The sequence below is a fragment of the Ambystoma mexicanum genome, chromosome 6q, assembly GCF_040938575.1.
Source record: "Ambystoma mexicanum isolate Mex_15411 chromosome 6q, UKY_AmexF1_1, whole genome shotgun sequence".
Lineage (NCBI taxonomy): Eukaryota > Metazoa > Chordata > Amphibia > Caudata > Ambystomatidae > Ambystoma > Ambystoma mexicanum.
Window position 1 is genome coordinate 575,063,052 of NC_090937.1, and position 15,640 is coordinate 575,078,691.

A 15,640-nucleotide genomic window follows, 5' to 3' on the forward strand; every position below is an offset into this window, starting at 1 on the left:
CTAAGAAATTTCAAGAGAAGAGCCAGGTAGGATTCTTAATTATTAGTTAAGGATTTAAAGTCTTTCCCATTCCTAAGGTTAAATAAGTAAATAAAGGAATTGTATCTGCTTTTCTTATATCCTCTGCAGGTTCAGCTCTGGTTAGCCTTGACGCAGTCTGCCTGGTGTTGTTTTGTTATCCACTTCCCCCTTTCCCTTTGGGGTGTAGTTTACAGAGCTGAATTGAAATCTAGTTCTGGGAATTACATTTCAGGGGGATTGTCGGGGGTTCAGCAGCTTCTGCGGACACAGGACCTCTCAGCCTGACAATTTTATGGGCAAATCTGGACAATTTTTGAGAACGTGTACTCCTTGTTTGTTGATATAAAACATTGCTGTAGTGCTATCTGTTAGGATCTGCACCGACTGGTTTGTTAAATGGGGTTCAAATGCCTGAAGCTCCATCACATTGATGCGGTTCTGAGCTGCAGTGTGAGACCACAGACCCTGAGCTGTGTGGTGAAGGTAGTGAGCCCCCCCCCCACCCTGCCAGTGAGGCATCCGTTGCGACTACTGCCTGTACCTCTGGCTCATAGAAAAGCTTCCCTTTCTGTCCACCAGCAAAGATTGTGTACAAGTGTTGGCGAAACGACCACTAGATCGTCCCACTGACCGCTTGCCTGAGACTACTGTTTCGCCAACCACTCCTGTATGGGACGCATGCGCAGGCGCACATGAGGAACCAGGTAAATGCAAGATGCCATCATGCCTATTAAACGCATTGTTTTGCGCACCCTTATCTGGTGGCCGCTAAGATAATGTGGTATTTGCAGTAACACATTTTTTATTCTTTCCTCTGAAGGAAAGACCAATCCTTCCTCTGTGTTGAAGACAGCTCCTAGGAACTGTTTCGAAGTCATTGGCACTAGGCTTGATTTTTTTTCTAGTTGATAGAGAAGCCCAATTGAAAGAGGAGGTTGATTGTTTGGATGTTTTGTCTGCAAATCAGAGGCGATTCCCCTGTTATGAGCCAGTCGTCCAGGTAAGGGTACACTGGGATTGCTCCCCTGCGCAGGTGCGCTGCCACTACCGCAAGTACCTTTGTGAATACCCTTGGTGCCAAAGGGCAGTACTTCGAATTGATAGGGCTTGTTTCGCTATCTTGAAAAGCAAGAATCTTCTGTGTGCTGGGAACATTGAAATATGAAAATGGGCGTCTTTCATATCCAGTGTTGCCATGTAATCCCCCTTTTTTAGTAGCAGGATTACCTCTTGTAGCGTAGTCATGCAGAACTTTTGTGGCTTGACATATTTGTTCGCAGGGTGTAAATCTAATACAGGGCGCATTGCTAGATCTTTCTTTGGCGCAAGGAAGTAAGTTGAATAAATACTCCTGCTTACCTGGTTGGCTGGGACCACTTCTATGGCGTCCTTTAATAGAAGTGTAGTTATTTCTTCTAGAAGGATCCACTGATGTTCTTCTGAGTGGATTTTCTGTCGTGGGGGTGGTCGTGAGGATGTTGAAGTAGTTCTATACAGTAGCCCCCGCTATCGAGGACAGCACCTATCTGCCAAGGTGATACTCTCCCATGCGTGGGTGAAGTTGGAAATGCGTTGTCCTACTAGAGATGCATGGGAAGGTACCTGGAGCGGAATGTCACTTTCTCAGAGGGGGGGTGGGTGCCACTTTGAGCAGGGCCACTGCCCCGACCACGACCTCTGCGTTGCCCTCTGGGATAGCCTGGGAAGGCTTGTCCTTGATTATTCCCCCAGGAGGAGCCTTGTCCTTGATTGTAGCTGGATCCTCTTTGTGAATTTTGGCCCCAAAAACAGCGAAAATTATCGTTACCTCTCTGACCAGTAGGCTTGTTTGTGAGCTGACCTAAAGACAGTGGGCCTCATTACACGGAAGGCGGAGGACCAAGGTGCTATTAGCACCTTGGTCCATGCCGGTAAAATACCGGCACCGCCTTGGTGGAAAGGAGAATTACCGCTCCATTCCAAGGTTGGCGGGGCAGTAATTCCCCCTTCCACCACTGCCCTTCCCCATTCCCATTTTTGCCCCATAGGGCATAATGGGAATGGGGAAGGTGCTAATTACGGCACCGCAATTTTGCGGTGCCGTAATTAGCACTAAGGTCCCTTAGCAGGTTGGTTTTTAACACCTGCAAAAAGCAGGCGTTAAAGCACCAACCCGCTAAGGGACCTCGTAGTAAGGCGGTAATGGTTAACGGTCACCGTTACCATTAACGGTGACCGCTAACCATTACCACCTTCCGTGTAATGAGGCCCAGTGTCATACTCGTCCTTTGCTGTTTCCAGTGCGTCTTCCACGGCCTTACCGAAGAGCACGTTAGGTTCCACTGGCATATTTATTAGAGTGGCTTGTGTTTCAGGTCTAAAGCCTGACTGGCGCAGCCATGCATGCCTCTTTATAACAGTCCCCTCTGCAATGACACTTCCAGCATGGTCCACTGCATCGAAATTTGATTTAAGGAGACAGAAAGATATAGCCCTTCCACCTGTTGCCACCTAAACTAGTTGTGATTTGAGTGGCTCCAGGCCAGACGAAAGTAACGCAGACATATCTTCCCACTTACGGCAATTATAACTAGCCAAAAGGGTTGCATTGTTGGCTATCCTGGTTTGATAGGCCACAGAGGAGGCGACCTTTCTGCCCATGGTATAGATCTTTTTGCTTTCCTTATCCGGTGGAGTCTCGGAGGAAGCAAGGGGTGTGCCTGCTCTTTTTCTAGTTGTGGTAACAACCAATGAGTCTGGTCTTAATTGGCCCCCAATATACAAAGGGTCTGATGGTGCAGGCCTGAATAGTTTTTCCACATGCGGGTTAACGGGCCGTGTGAGATTGGGTGCTTCTAAGGATGGCTGTATCCTGCGTTGCACTGATTTAGTAGTGGAATAAACTGGCCTACTGTCTTTTTGTCCACCAAAGTTTTTGTTCTGCAAAGTCTCTATCCTCCTGTACCTCTTGTGTGTCAATTCGGAAGTGTTCCGCCGCTTTGGCTAAGACTTCATTGAGGAGGGGTTGATTATCGACAACTGGAGCGTCTTGGTTAAGAGGGGAATCTATGCAGTACAGGTTAGCCTCTTGGTCTACCTCTGGGTCCTCGTCGTCCCCACAATAAGGTTCATCTGTATCCTCTTCATTAAGTCGAGGGTCAGATGCATCCACAAAGGAGAGATCTCCTTGGTCTTCTTGTTCCAATTCAGGGTCATATAAATCTATAACCGTACCTTGTAAGGGGACATTAGAGCGAGACCTCTTGGAAATGAGTTGAGTGGGTAAGGCAGAGGCTTGAGAGCCGGAAGGGGCGGAGGTGGGAGGAGTGGAGTGGAAACTCAAAGTAATCTGTTTTTTTTGTATAAATTGGCCATGAAGGTAATTTTTCGCATTACCCTATCAATATCTTGGGAAGACCATGCCTTTGAACTTGGGATCACAATAGATTGAGGGGAAATACCTAAATCGTCATCAGTGGGAGGTATCACTTTAGGTCTAGAGTGCTTAGGGTTTTCTAAGGCCTTGGATAATATTCCCTTCTAGGGAAAAACCACCACAGGAGGGCTCTTGTCCCTATGAGGTGTTTTAGAGGACTTCTTATGATGTTTTTTCCCCACCTTGGGGCCCAGAGGAGTGTTTCACAGACTTCTTGGGGCCTGCCGATTTATCCGGCGTCGAGCGTCGAATTTCGGGTGTGAGAGCCGAGGCTTCGTCTACGGACGATGGACCTTCGGAAGGAATTTTTTCGAGCGACAGCCTTGCCGTCTTTCGATGGTTGAACCCTGTCGTGTGGCGATCTTGATCGAGATTGCCCAGAGGACCGGGACTCAGTGGACCTTTCTCGGGGTGTCAAATGTCGAGTGTTCGACTTCTTTGTCGAATCTCGACTGGGGTTTATGTGCTTGGTGGTGTGTGCTTTTGTAGCGCTGCCACCTCCGGGTGTAGTCCCCACAACATGGCTTCCGGCCTGTCCCTACGGGGTCGGGGGTCTGCGCTTGAGTAGCTGAAGCTACTCCATTGCCCTTGCCGTCCGAAAGTACGGCGTCGCTGCTATCGCTAAAGGTTCCCTCTACCTCCATGGCCTTGAGTTGCCTGGCATAGTTGGCCCAGCGTTTCATGGAGCGGTCCTTTAACGTCTTAGGCTTGAAGAGCCTGCACACTCTACAAGATGTCTCGACGTGGTCTCTTGGGAGACACAAATTGCAAACAAAGTGTTTGTCCACCCACGGGAATTTTTGGTTACACTTAGGGCAACATTTAAATGGTGTATTTTCCATAATTATGGGCTATGGAAATGGCAGCTGGGCGAAAAAAGTGTATGAAGGGGAGAATATGCATTCTAAATTGGCCTCCCCCCTCTCTCCCTACTGTCTGATCCGAGGCGGCCTTCCAAGGCCTAACGGTCCGTCGCGGTGGTCTCCGACCAGCAGTTTTCTTTCTTCACTGGCGTGGTGTTTCGGCAGTCGATAAAAGGATAGAAAGAAATACTATTGTAATTGTGAAAAGTTAATGGTTTATCGCCGAAAGGAACTCCGCTATACGCGTCTGTCTAGCATGGCGAAAAAAACGATCTGAGGGACTTCGATGCTTGAGGGATCATGGGTACAGTGGACGTCACACTAGGGATAGTATTACTGGCACGCCCTGTCGACGTCCCTTTTCGAGTTTCGAAAACAACAAAGCCTCAGAAATCTATATTACATGGTCTGCGGTAGCGGCCATATAGTTATGGTTAAGTTGCTAAACCCATAGGAAGAGCACTTTTAGGTTGGCTTATAATTTAGCTCTCCCTGGCAGAATCCTCACCAAACTTTGCAAAAAAAGTATATAGCCCATTCTGAATTTTGTTGCAAAGTCTGGGGAGGTTTGGTCAAGGGGGTGGGGAGCAAAGTTATAGGGGGTCCCTAAATTTCTTTTTTCCCATGGACAAAATGGGAAAAACCTTTGCTCACGCCTACAGCCCAAACTGCTGGACGGATTTTCACCAAATTTGGGGCAGGAGCAGCGGCTTGGTCTGCGGACTCCCTTCCCTGTTCGGTCCGCGGACTGGCCTCTGATTGGCCCAGAAAAATTTGCTGACTTTTGCATGGTCCGTGGACATGGGATGCAGCTGCCGATTGGTTGGTGAGAAAACGTGAAATGCGTCTGTTTCAGTGTAACACCCCCATGTTGGATTTGCAGACTTTTTGGGGTCTGCAGACAGCGCGGCTAAAAAAATAAAATAAAAAAAATAATACATTGCACTTGTCAAACTAACCAAACAATCTCTGGGGAGGTTGGGAGGGGATGAGGATGGGATATGGCCATAAGAAGCCAAAAAACAAGTTGTTTCACTCCCGACAGTCCGCAAACACTCCAGATGTCCTGGGGCAGTCATGTGGTCTCAGCAGACACTTCAGATGTCCTGGGGCATCTGTACCCATTTCTGCATTACAGGGTTGGGGGAAAACAGTTTTTGGATGGCTTATAACTTCAGTGCCACTCAATGAAACTGCATGTAATATTGCAATTATATTCTAGACCTAATCCTGAATAGTTTTGCAAAGTGTTGTGGGATTCTGTCAAGAGGTGGCAAAATTAGAGGGTCCCAAAATATTGTAAAGGCATATAAATGTGGTGTCATCTGACAAAACTGCACAACATTCTTATCCCTCCAAAGTACCACATGGTTCAGCGATTCATGGATTCTTGACTCCTCTTGGAAGGGGCTACTTGGTTTTGGTATATCACACTTCTATCTTTGTCAGGGTCCAAAGCCAGGTTGATGTCCCCTGCAAGGATAATCTTCCCTTTTGCGAATTGGTCCAACTTGGCCAGGACGGACCTTAGCAACACATCCTGTCCTGTATCGGGGCCATATACTGACACCACTGTAAAAGCCTTGCCTTCCCATCTAATGTTATTATGAATCTGCCCTCGGGGTCCCCTAGTGTTTCTGTGATGAGTAATCCCGGTTGTGCATAGAAAGCCAGAGGCACCCTGCCTCTCTTGCCATTTGCATTGGCCTGAACCAACAAGGGGTACCCTTTGAGTTTAAGTTTATGCCTGTCAGCCTTTTGAATACGAGTCTCCTGCAGCGCCACCCACTCTGGCCTTTCCCTTCCCAGGCCATGCTCGACCTTCTGCCTTTTGACAGGGAATTGAGAGTGACCAGCTTGACTTTTAAGCCATCGCTTCTACCGCCCCGAACTGAGACCTTTCATGACCAGCTGTCCCCCCAACTTTACCCTACCCAAACATCCTTCCCCAACCAACCCCAGGTCGGCTCAACCATCCAAGGGCTAACCCAGAAACTTGGTCATGGGGATTGAGCCGGAGGGGGTGAGGTTTCCGCTGCTGCGTCCTCTAGTGAGCCTCCTTTTCCTGGTGTCTTTTCCGGACCACTCAGGGCCCTCTTTTTCTGGCCCTTTTCCTGTACCCGCATCCACCCCCACAATTTTCTCTTAGTGTATTCTCCCACCGACTTCTGGAGTGGATGCTGGGCGGCCTCCTCCTCTAGTTTCAAAATGTTCATCCCCTCCTCGCAGGTGGTAACCCGATGTCTCCCTTCCCATGAGAACAGCAGTCCAAAAAGGAAGGTCCATTTATATTTTACTCTGGCTTTCACCAGAGCCCTTACCACTGGGCCCATCAACCTCCTCTTGACCAGAGTGGACTGCGCCAGGCCCTGGTATAATTGGAGCTTTGCTCTGTTTGATTGGGTCAGCCCTCCTTGTGGCCAGTAATATACTCTCCATTTGCCTATATTGCTGTAAGGCCACCACCACATCCCTCGCCCTGGCTGTGCCCTCCAGGGCCCCACTCTGTGTACAAGGTCAAGTTGGATGTCAGACCAGATGTTCAATTCCAGCAGATCTGCGAATATTTGCTGGATAGATTCATGCAGGTCCTTGTCTGACAGCACCTCTGACAGGCCTTTGATCCTTATATTAGACCGTCTGGAGCAATTCTCAAAATCCTCGGCCTACAATTCAAGATTGTGTACTTCTTGCAAGCTTCTCCACCAAGACATGCGTCTTTCTTTTGTCTTTGGCCAGGTCTTGAAGTGTGTTTTCTGTCATGTCAATCCTTTCCGTCTGGGCCACAATGTCATTTTTTACCTCCAGGAGGCATTGGGCAAGTTCTGCTCTAATGATGCTTAACTGAGATTGCAGCATCTCAGTAATCATCTTGCTGAAGTCCTGGAATCATTGCCTAAAGCCATCTTTGGTTACCTCTTGATCCCCTGGGGAAGACTTCCTACCCCCCCCCAGGTCTGCTTCCGCCAATAGCCCCTGGTCCGCGACCATACCATCCTCACTCTCCTTCCTCCATAGCTTCAGTAGTTGACCTTCAGGGCCCTTATCCGGGGGTTTGGGGTAGCCTGCATCTCGCTGGCTTTATTTCTCAACATTAGGTATCCCATGGGGGGAGGCTCTCCCACCTCCTGGATCTATCCTATTGCAACCGCACCACTGGCCCCCTCCTTCCTCCGCTATTCCGATGCTGTAGCTGCCCTCCCAGGGACACCTCCCTGCAACAGACACCCCCGAGCCCCGGCCAAGCCTTTCCCAACGATAGGGCCCCAGCTCCGGTACTTGCGCTCTCTTCTCCGCCTAGGTAGGGGGGTACCCTGTGCCCCAGGCATCCCCTTAAATTCCAACGTCTTGGCCGGTTTCACTGCCTCACAAATCCGTACTCTGATGGCCCTCTGCTTCCCCCTCTGTATAAAGAGTGCAGGCCCAGTCTTGCAGGTTTCTACTGTATTTGCTCCAGAAAGGAGAGTCCCAGGACAGTGTATAGCAGCCCACACCAATTCACAGCAGCTGCCCCCTTTTGCAATTGTCCTATTGCTGCTTAATTCCTTCCTACCAAGTGGCTCACTCATAGTGGTCAGCAGTCACCCCCTTTCCCCTCAGGGGGCTGCCTCCTTCACTTGTATGGACCACTGCCTGCTGGGCTGGTCTGGGCAGTCCTCGCTGCAGCCGCAGACCCTGATACTTCAGCTGGGGGAGGAGGAGGAAAGGAAGGACTCCAGCCCGCTCCCCCTCCTCTTTTGCTCACCGCTCCTGTCTGGGAGGGAAGAAGGCCTCTCCTCCACGTTTCTCTACTCTTTAGCTTGACACCGGGGGAGGGGGGAATCCATCACCCGCTTCCCTCCTGGCGGTCTCCCATTCTGGGATGCGCCGCGCCGGCAATCGGCTGTGTGTCGCCAGGGACCTGCACTCGTTCACTGGCACCAGCCCAGGGCTCTCCTCACCTCTGGGCACCGTCCTGCAGCACGGGCCGGAACACGAACGGAGACAGAGCCCTGCACAGATTCACTCTTCCCTGCTGGGCATCTCGGCCCCAGGCCAATGCAAACACTGGGGCGGGCAATCTGCTCCGCCTCCTCCAGCATACCGGCGTGTCCGCTCCCCTCCGGTCCTTCTCTGCCATGGCCTCACCTCCTCAGAGCACCCGCAATGCACCTCAGTGCCCCCCCCCCGCTTTGGCACACCGTCAGGGCAGGGGAGCAGTGGGGGGGGAGGGAGGGGGTTTAGCTTGCCGGGAGGCGCTAGTGCCCTAATTACAGTGCTAGCGGTGTGAGGGCCATCTTTAAGTTGTAGATGTCTTTTTTCATGTTTATAAAATAGATTTTATATATGAACTATTGATGAATTACATTTGTGAAAGAAGGTTGTGCTGGTTCACCCAACCTGAAGATAAAGTATAATGCAACCTTAGCATTGGCTCTTTAGATGATATGATATTGAAATAATTGTAAGATTTTGAATTTGCAAGTGGGTCTGTGGTTTTGTAAATATATATTATTCCCAAGCACAAGGCCTTCTAAAGGTTACTGAATGTCCACGTGATAAATGGATGGTGCCAGCGCTGCACAGTTAAAAAGGCCTGGAGATACTGCTGTAAAACATTTAATTGTTGGCCGCAACTGCGTCTTATTTAGGCAATTGCCTTGTTGCAATTAACTGCTCATCCCTTTAAAAATAGACACAAAAAATACCAATCTTTTAGGTTGGATGTTTCTTTTTTTTTGTTTAGTAATTTCTGCTAATCAATTTTGCAAAACCAATTTATGCCTTGGATGGTACTCAGAAAAATTGACTGGATGCAGCAGAATTCCCCATTACGGATCAAAATTGAATGTGGGTGACAACTAACATTTTACTTAACAAAACTAGGTTTTGCCCATATTCACAGGTAATAATCAAATAGAGAATTTGAAGACAGCCTGTAGTGAAGGGCAACCAAGTGACAGTCACCCAGTTTATCAGCTATGATTATCAACTGTTCAGAGAACAAGAATAAGTTGGCAAGGCAGTGGAGAAGAGGGGTGAAGAGTAAGACGTACACATTTTGAAGAACTTCCGTACATAAAAAATACAGGTATTTTGTTTCTTTATAGTGGTGCTCTAATTGCATTTATAAAGATTAGCATTACAAAAAAGAAAGAAGTAGAACATCACCTGTATCGAGGCTCCAGTCTTCTCATTGCAAAGACTACACACCAAAGCCCATCGGCTACTGGGTATATGGGACACCTTTGTTATAGGTTCCATCTTCTCTGGGCTTCCTATGCTAACCTAAAGTAGAAGGAGAGATTACTATTTTTGAAAACATTTGATTGCAGAACAACTGAATTAAACTATGCCGACGAACAGTCCTACAGTTCATAAATTTACTAATAACCACTGTTGCCAAAGACATTTTTGAATAATCTATAACCCTGTTTTACCCTCAGGGTTCAAAATTGAGGGGAGATGGGAGCTAGTTAGCTCCTGCTTGTGGCCAAGTCCCTGGTTAGGTTGACACCAACTGCTACCAGAAGCTACTTTTGGCTCCCCAAGCCAACTGATACTGAACAAACACACCTATGTGGATTGTGTATTTGAAACAATATGTAAATAATAATTAGGACACATTTATACAATATTTAAAGCCCAAGGGGTCATAAATAATACATAGTGATATGCTTGCATCTTGGTATTGGTAATTTGTAAAGCGCCCATACACAAAGCAAGGGTTTCAAAGCACTCAAGGAGGAAGGGAACAGTCATTCAAAGCCCTTGAATTTCTGAACAATACAAGTCTGCACAGGCAAAGTGGGTGCATGGTACAAGTGCCTATAATTCAATTAACAGCGTAGATAACAGCAAATAGGTTGGACGACGATTCTGCAGTTTTTCAAAGTGCACTGAGGCGCCACCATGCAAGGAGGGAAAACAAGGGAAAAACAGATAGCCGATCTTCAAGGCATGGTGCATTCAGATCAAGCAAGTGCGCAGACAGGTGCAGGAGAGGAGGGGTAAGTGCAGGGAGAGGGGGGGCAAGTGCGCCCAGTCAAAAGATGGGCTAAGTGCTGAGAGATGCCACTCTCAAGGGTCATTGACCAAGTGCAGTAACAATGAGGCGAGTGCAGGCCCGGAGGCAAGAGCGAGAGGACTGGGGAGGGTGCCAGGGACTTGTGAGACTCTGAAGTACACCAGGTGGCCATTCTGAAGGCTGTTCGGAAAAGGAGGGAGAGAGTGGTAGAGCGGAGAGAAAGGTGGAGAGAGAAGGAAGTGGAGAAGAGTAATGTCTTGTTTCCGGAACTGTTGGACTTTGTACTCTCTCTCTGTGTCCTTGAAGCTCTGTGGCTTACTTTCAGCAGTGTCTTTTGCGTCCAGTTATATCCTAGTTGATGCCATGACTCGAGTCAGAAGTTGCTTACTCCTGCAGAGGTATCGGCATAGTTGTGTGCCAAGCTGCCCACCACATCTGCTTCGTGGTCACACCACCAGCAACCTCTAGTCGGAATATCCTCCGGTTTCACAAGCCGGTCTCCCAGCGTTTCTCGCTCTGCGTCAGATTATCTGGCTTACATGGGCTTTTCGTTTGGCAACAGCCCAGCCTTATTCTGCTTGGCTACGCACAGGGAATTTCACTTACTTCTCTCCGCTTTCCGCTCTCTCTCAGGTTGCTGGCCTGTCTCGTTGGTTCTTTGATCCCTCATCCCTTTTCAACCTCCTCAGAGCAGTCCATTGGCGAGTCATTTAAAGGGACATCCTCAACTTGTCGACCACATAGATTCAGTTTATCTTCATGAGAGTAATAACCTTCTGAGTTATTATACAAGTCCATATAGGTCATCACTTGGGGCCCATCACAGGTTCCTCACAGGGGCAGGACTCCTTGTCCCCAACAGGGGGGTAGGGGAGTGTCTCGCCCGGTGAAGTCCCATTTGCCTAGACCCCTAGGTAGGGTGTTGAGGAGTGGGCTCACCTCCCCAGTCTTTGGGGAGAAGTGACATATTCCCTCAATTCGTCACACAGGGCAGGAAGAAGTGCAGACTACAATATGGACAACGAAAAAGCAAAGAATCTCATGGCACAGCCATTTTAGGGCACTAGCCACATTAAGTAGCCATATGCGGTAAACGTGAATGTGCACATACAAAAACTGTAAAACTAACTGCTGCCACCAGCTTTAGGCACATATACAAGTAACCAGAAATGCCATGTGTAAAAAGCTAATGTCATACAAAAGTATCCCCATTGCACTGCACTTTAATATGCTGGGTGCAATGTTAAAAATCACAAGAATTAAAAAGGGAAACAGTTTCCCAGTACTGATAATCTAAAGGACTGACCAGTATGCCCTAACAATGAGCAAAAGGCCTGCTCTGTGACCGTCTTATAAATAAAGTTTTAAAAAAGAAAACTATGAGCAAAATGCAAGGCAAGTGAAGCTGAGGCTTTGCTTGCCTTCAAAAAGCCAGTACAGGATAAAAACTGAGCAAATCGAATGGGGTGTCACAGGAATCTAAGGAGGGAAAGTTTACAAAAATAAAATCTTTCCTAACAGTCAACCTACTGATGAATCAAGAGTATTCGTCCCTTCTCCCTCTGGGAACAAGGGATGAATACTCTTGATTCTGGGCTTGGCCCAGGGTAACCAAAACAAGGCCAAGACCAGGCACATCAAAAGGAGGTCTATGATAAACAAGCGGCAGCAAGGTCTTTTTCCATTGGTCAATCAGTCTTCGTTCTCCTTCCCACATCCGAGACCAAGATGATTTCTAAATGGTATGGGTAGAATACAATCTTAGAAAAAAGGCCTGTTAAACTTAGTCATTTCCCAACCTCACAGACGTAAGAAAACAAATATACCACGTAAACCTATTAAAAGAATGGAAGATCGACCCCCAGCGAAGCAACCATGGCGACTATGGCTGCACTAATTACAGAGCCTGAGTTAGGGAATTAGTTGATTCCCAAATCATTACCCGTCTCCCAACAGGAAGACCTTAAGGACTTACTCAGGCAGTCACACTCTGCCCCCCGCGGTTTTCCGAACAGCCGGGTAGAGTTACTACCTTCTTTCATTATATAGGAACACCTGTGGGGTAGACAGTCAACCTAAAGCCATATAGAATTCCCGAGGCTAGGAGGAAAATTATTGAGAGAACTGGAAGAGATGCTCAAGGCTGATCTCATCGAGCCCTAGTCTTCCCGGTTACCAGTCAATTGGTCGAAAACATTTGGTCGACAGGGCAATTGGTCGACACCATTTGGTCGAATATTTTTTTTTTTTTTACCCCTTTTTTGGTTTTTTTTGGGTGGGTCCCCCCCCCCCCAACCCCCTTTTTTTCTTTTTTTTTTCTTTCCCCACACGAAAACCCACAAAAAAAATATATAAATAAAAAAAAAAATTCGACCATTTGGCATTCGACCAAATGGTGTCGACCAAATTGCAGTCGACCAAATTGCAGTCGACCAAATTGCAGTCGACCAAATTGCAGTCGACCAATTGACAGGACACCAGTCTTCCCCCAATGTCCAAGCTGCAAAGCCCGACAAATCTTGCCGCTTCTGTATTGACTTTAGGAAGCTTAATTCAATTTCCACCTTGCATCACTATCCCATGACGAGAATTAGAAGCCATTTGAAAAATTGGATACTGCCAAATACATCTCCACACAAAAAAGGGCATTAGCAGGTGCACTTAAATCCGGGTGATAGTGATAAAACCACTGTTTCTACACCAAAAGGCTTATTTCAGTTCCAGATACTTCCCTTTGGCCTTCATGGAGTCCCTGCCACCTTTCAGCGGCTCATGGACAAAACCTCAAGTCCTTATGCTGCTTTCTGTGGAGCATATTTGGATGAAATTGTGGTACATAGTAATACCTGGCCGGAACATTTACAACATCTTCATACCATCGCATTTTCCCTCCAAAAAGCAGGCTTAAAGGCTAACCCAAGAAAACCCCATTTAGCCCAAGAAAATGCCATTAAGCCTTATCAGCAGTCAAATATCTGGGTTACTTTGTCAGGAATGGCCTTGTCCTACCCCAGGCTGATAAAGTTAAGGTGGTGCAACAAACACCTAAATCGGAACAAGACCTTCAAGTCTTCCTGGGATCAACCAGTACTACTGCAGATTTATCCCCAATTATTCCACCCTGGCAGCTAATCTTACTGACAAATCTTACCCGGTGGGTAGTTGGAGGAGTGAGTTCATCAAAGCTGGGAAGGCTCCATCAAGAACCAGTATTCAAAATGCCAGACTTTAATATTAAATAGTTAATCTTACAGACCAGCGCTTCCAAAGTCGGATTGGGGGCAATACCATCTCAAGAACACTTTCCTCGAGAACAATCATACGGCACCGTAGAACTGGAAGCCCTGGCCATCAAGTGGGCGGTAATATATGGTTTAAGTTACTTACCTGTAACTATTGCTCTCCAGCATGGGTCTGGCATGGATTCACATGCTCATGAATATTCCCCGTCAGCTTGGGAATCCTCTGTAAAAGAAAGAACTGTTTTACTTTCACTTAAAAACTGTATTTCTCCTCTAAACCAATCACTGTCCTCTGGGTCAGACTGCCCCCATCCAATGACCATGCTCTCCCCAAGCCCCACCTCTGGCAGCAATCTTCAAATTTGGTAAGCACGTTAGGTGACAGTATTTCCAAGAAGAGCCGCAGAGGGGCCAGAAGGTTTTGCATGTGAATCCATGCTGGAGAACAATAGTTACAGGTAAGTAACTTAAACCTTCGCCAGCATGGATTCACATGTTCATGAGTAAAGAATACATAGCAGTACAACATTACACAACCACGGGAGGTGGCAAGGCGCAACAGAAGCAATTACCTCTGGAACAGACTCGCCTCAAGGAAACAGGTTGAGAAGCACTGCTTGGGCAACTCTGGACTCCTCCATGGAATCCCTGTCGACGCAGTAGAACTTTGTGAAGGTGTGCGTGGACCTCCATGTAGCAGCCCTGCAGATGTCCAACAGGGGCACACCAGACGGGAACGCCATCATCGCAGCAATCGGTCTGCTGAGTGGGCTCTCGGACAGCGGTCGGTATGCCAACCGATGACAGTGCGTGATGCAGCCGCATAGCCCACTTGAAATGGAAGTCTTGGACAAGGCCTTCCCATGGTTCACAGGACCAAAGTTCACGAACAGTTGTGAAGTTTTCTGAAAACTCTTTGTGCGGGTCACGTAGAACTTCAGGGCACGAGCAACATCCAGCAACTGCAAGGCCCTTTCTGCTGGCGACAAAGGTTTTGGGAAGAAAACAGCTAACACCAAAGGCTCGTTGAGGTGGCATTCAGACTGAACCTTTGGCATGAAAGAGGGGTGCGTACGCAGTACCACCCTTGATTGGGAGAAAGTCAGGTACGGTTACTTGCAGGATAGGGCCTGGATCAAACCTACACATCCGGCAGAGGTGATGGCCACAAGGAAAGCCGTCTTCCACGAAGGAAACTTGATAGGGGCATGATGCATAGCTCTAAGGCCCCCCCTCCCCCCCCCCATGAGCCTCGTCAGAACCACATTGAGTTCCCACGCCGGGGTAGGATCCTTTGCTGGCGGGAAAGATCAGAAAAGTCCTTTGAGAAACTCCTTCACAAGTCTGTGGGACAAAACAAGGATATTCCTGGGGATCTGGTGTAGCGGGAGATAGCTGCCAGATGCACCTTCATGGAGGCGTGCCCCAGACCAGCCTTTGCAAAGGATAGCAAGTATGAGAGGAGCTGTGGAGACATGACCCTCAGAGGGGTAATCCTCTGCGAACAGCACCAAGTAGCAAAATACTTCCACTTATGCCCATAGCACTTTAAGGTAGACAACCCCTTGGCCTTGACGAGAAACTCCTAACCCCCAAACTGTATGGCTGCAGGATCCAAGCCCTCCGGTTTAGCGATCCTGGTTCATGATGAAGGATTGCGCCTCCCTCTCTGGCGAGACGATCTGGAACCACTGGCAAATTGACTGGAGGTGACACGGACAGGCTCAGGTGGTCCCGATACCATATCTCCCTCAGCCATGCCGGGGCGATGAGCATCATCTTGTATTGACACTGTCCGATTGGGTTGATGACTCGTAGCAGGAGAGGGAACAGAGAAAACTCGTACAGAAACCGCCCTTCCCATGGGAAGGAGAACGTGTCCCCCAGGCATTTGGAGTTTGCCATGTCACAAACAGGTCGATCCGGGGTCTGCCCCATTTGACTAACAGGTGGTCCACCTGATCCTGACGAAGCTCCCACTCTTGGCAGGAGCGTACTTCCTTGTTGAGGGAGTCTGTGATGGTCTTCTCTACTCCTGCCAGGTGAAGAGGGACGAGGAACATCCTGACGGCCCAGTGCCACAAGTCCTGCG

At 48.2% G+C, this 15,640-nt stretch overlaps 1 protein-coding gene across 2 annotated transcripts in view; it reads right to left on the reverse strand.

Annotated features, from left to right (window-relative positions):
* Window positions 1-15,640, reverse strand: part of JADE1 (jade family PHD finger 1) — a 961,679-nt gene that overhangs the window by 243,409 nt on the left and 702,630 nt on the right. For both annotated transcript variants that reach the window (XM_069631059.1, XM_069631060.1), the window contains exon 8: window positions 9,451-9,567. In XM_069631059.1, the coding sequence (XP_069487160.1) occupies window positions 9,451-9,567 (117 nt within the window). The remainder of the gene's footprint in view (window positions 1-9,450; window positions 9,568-15,640) is intronic.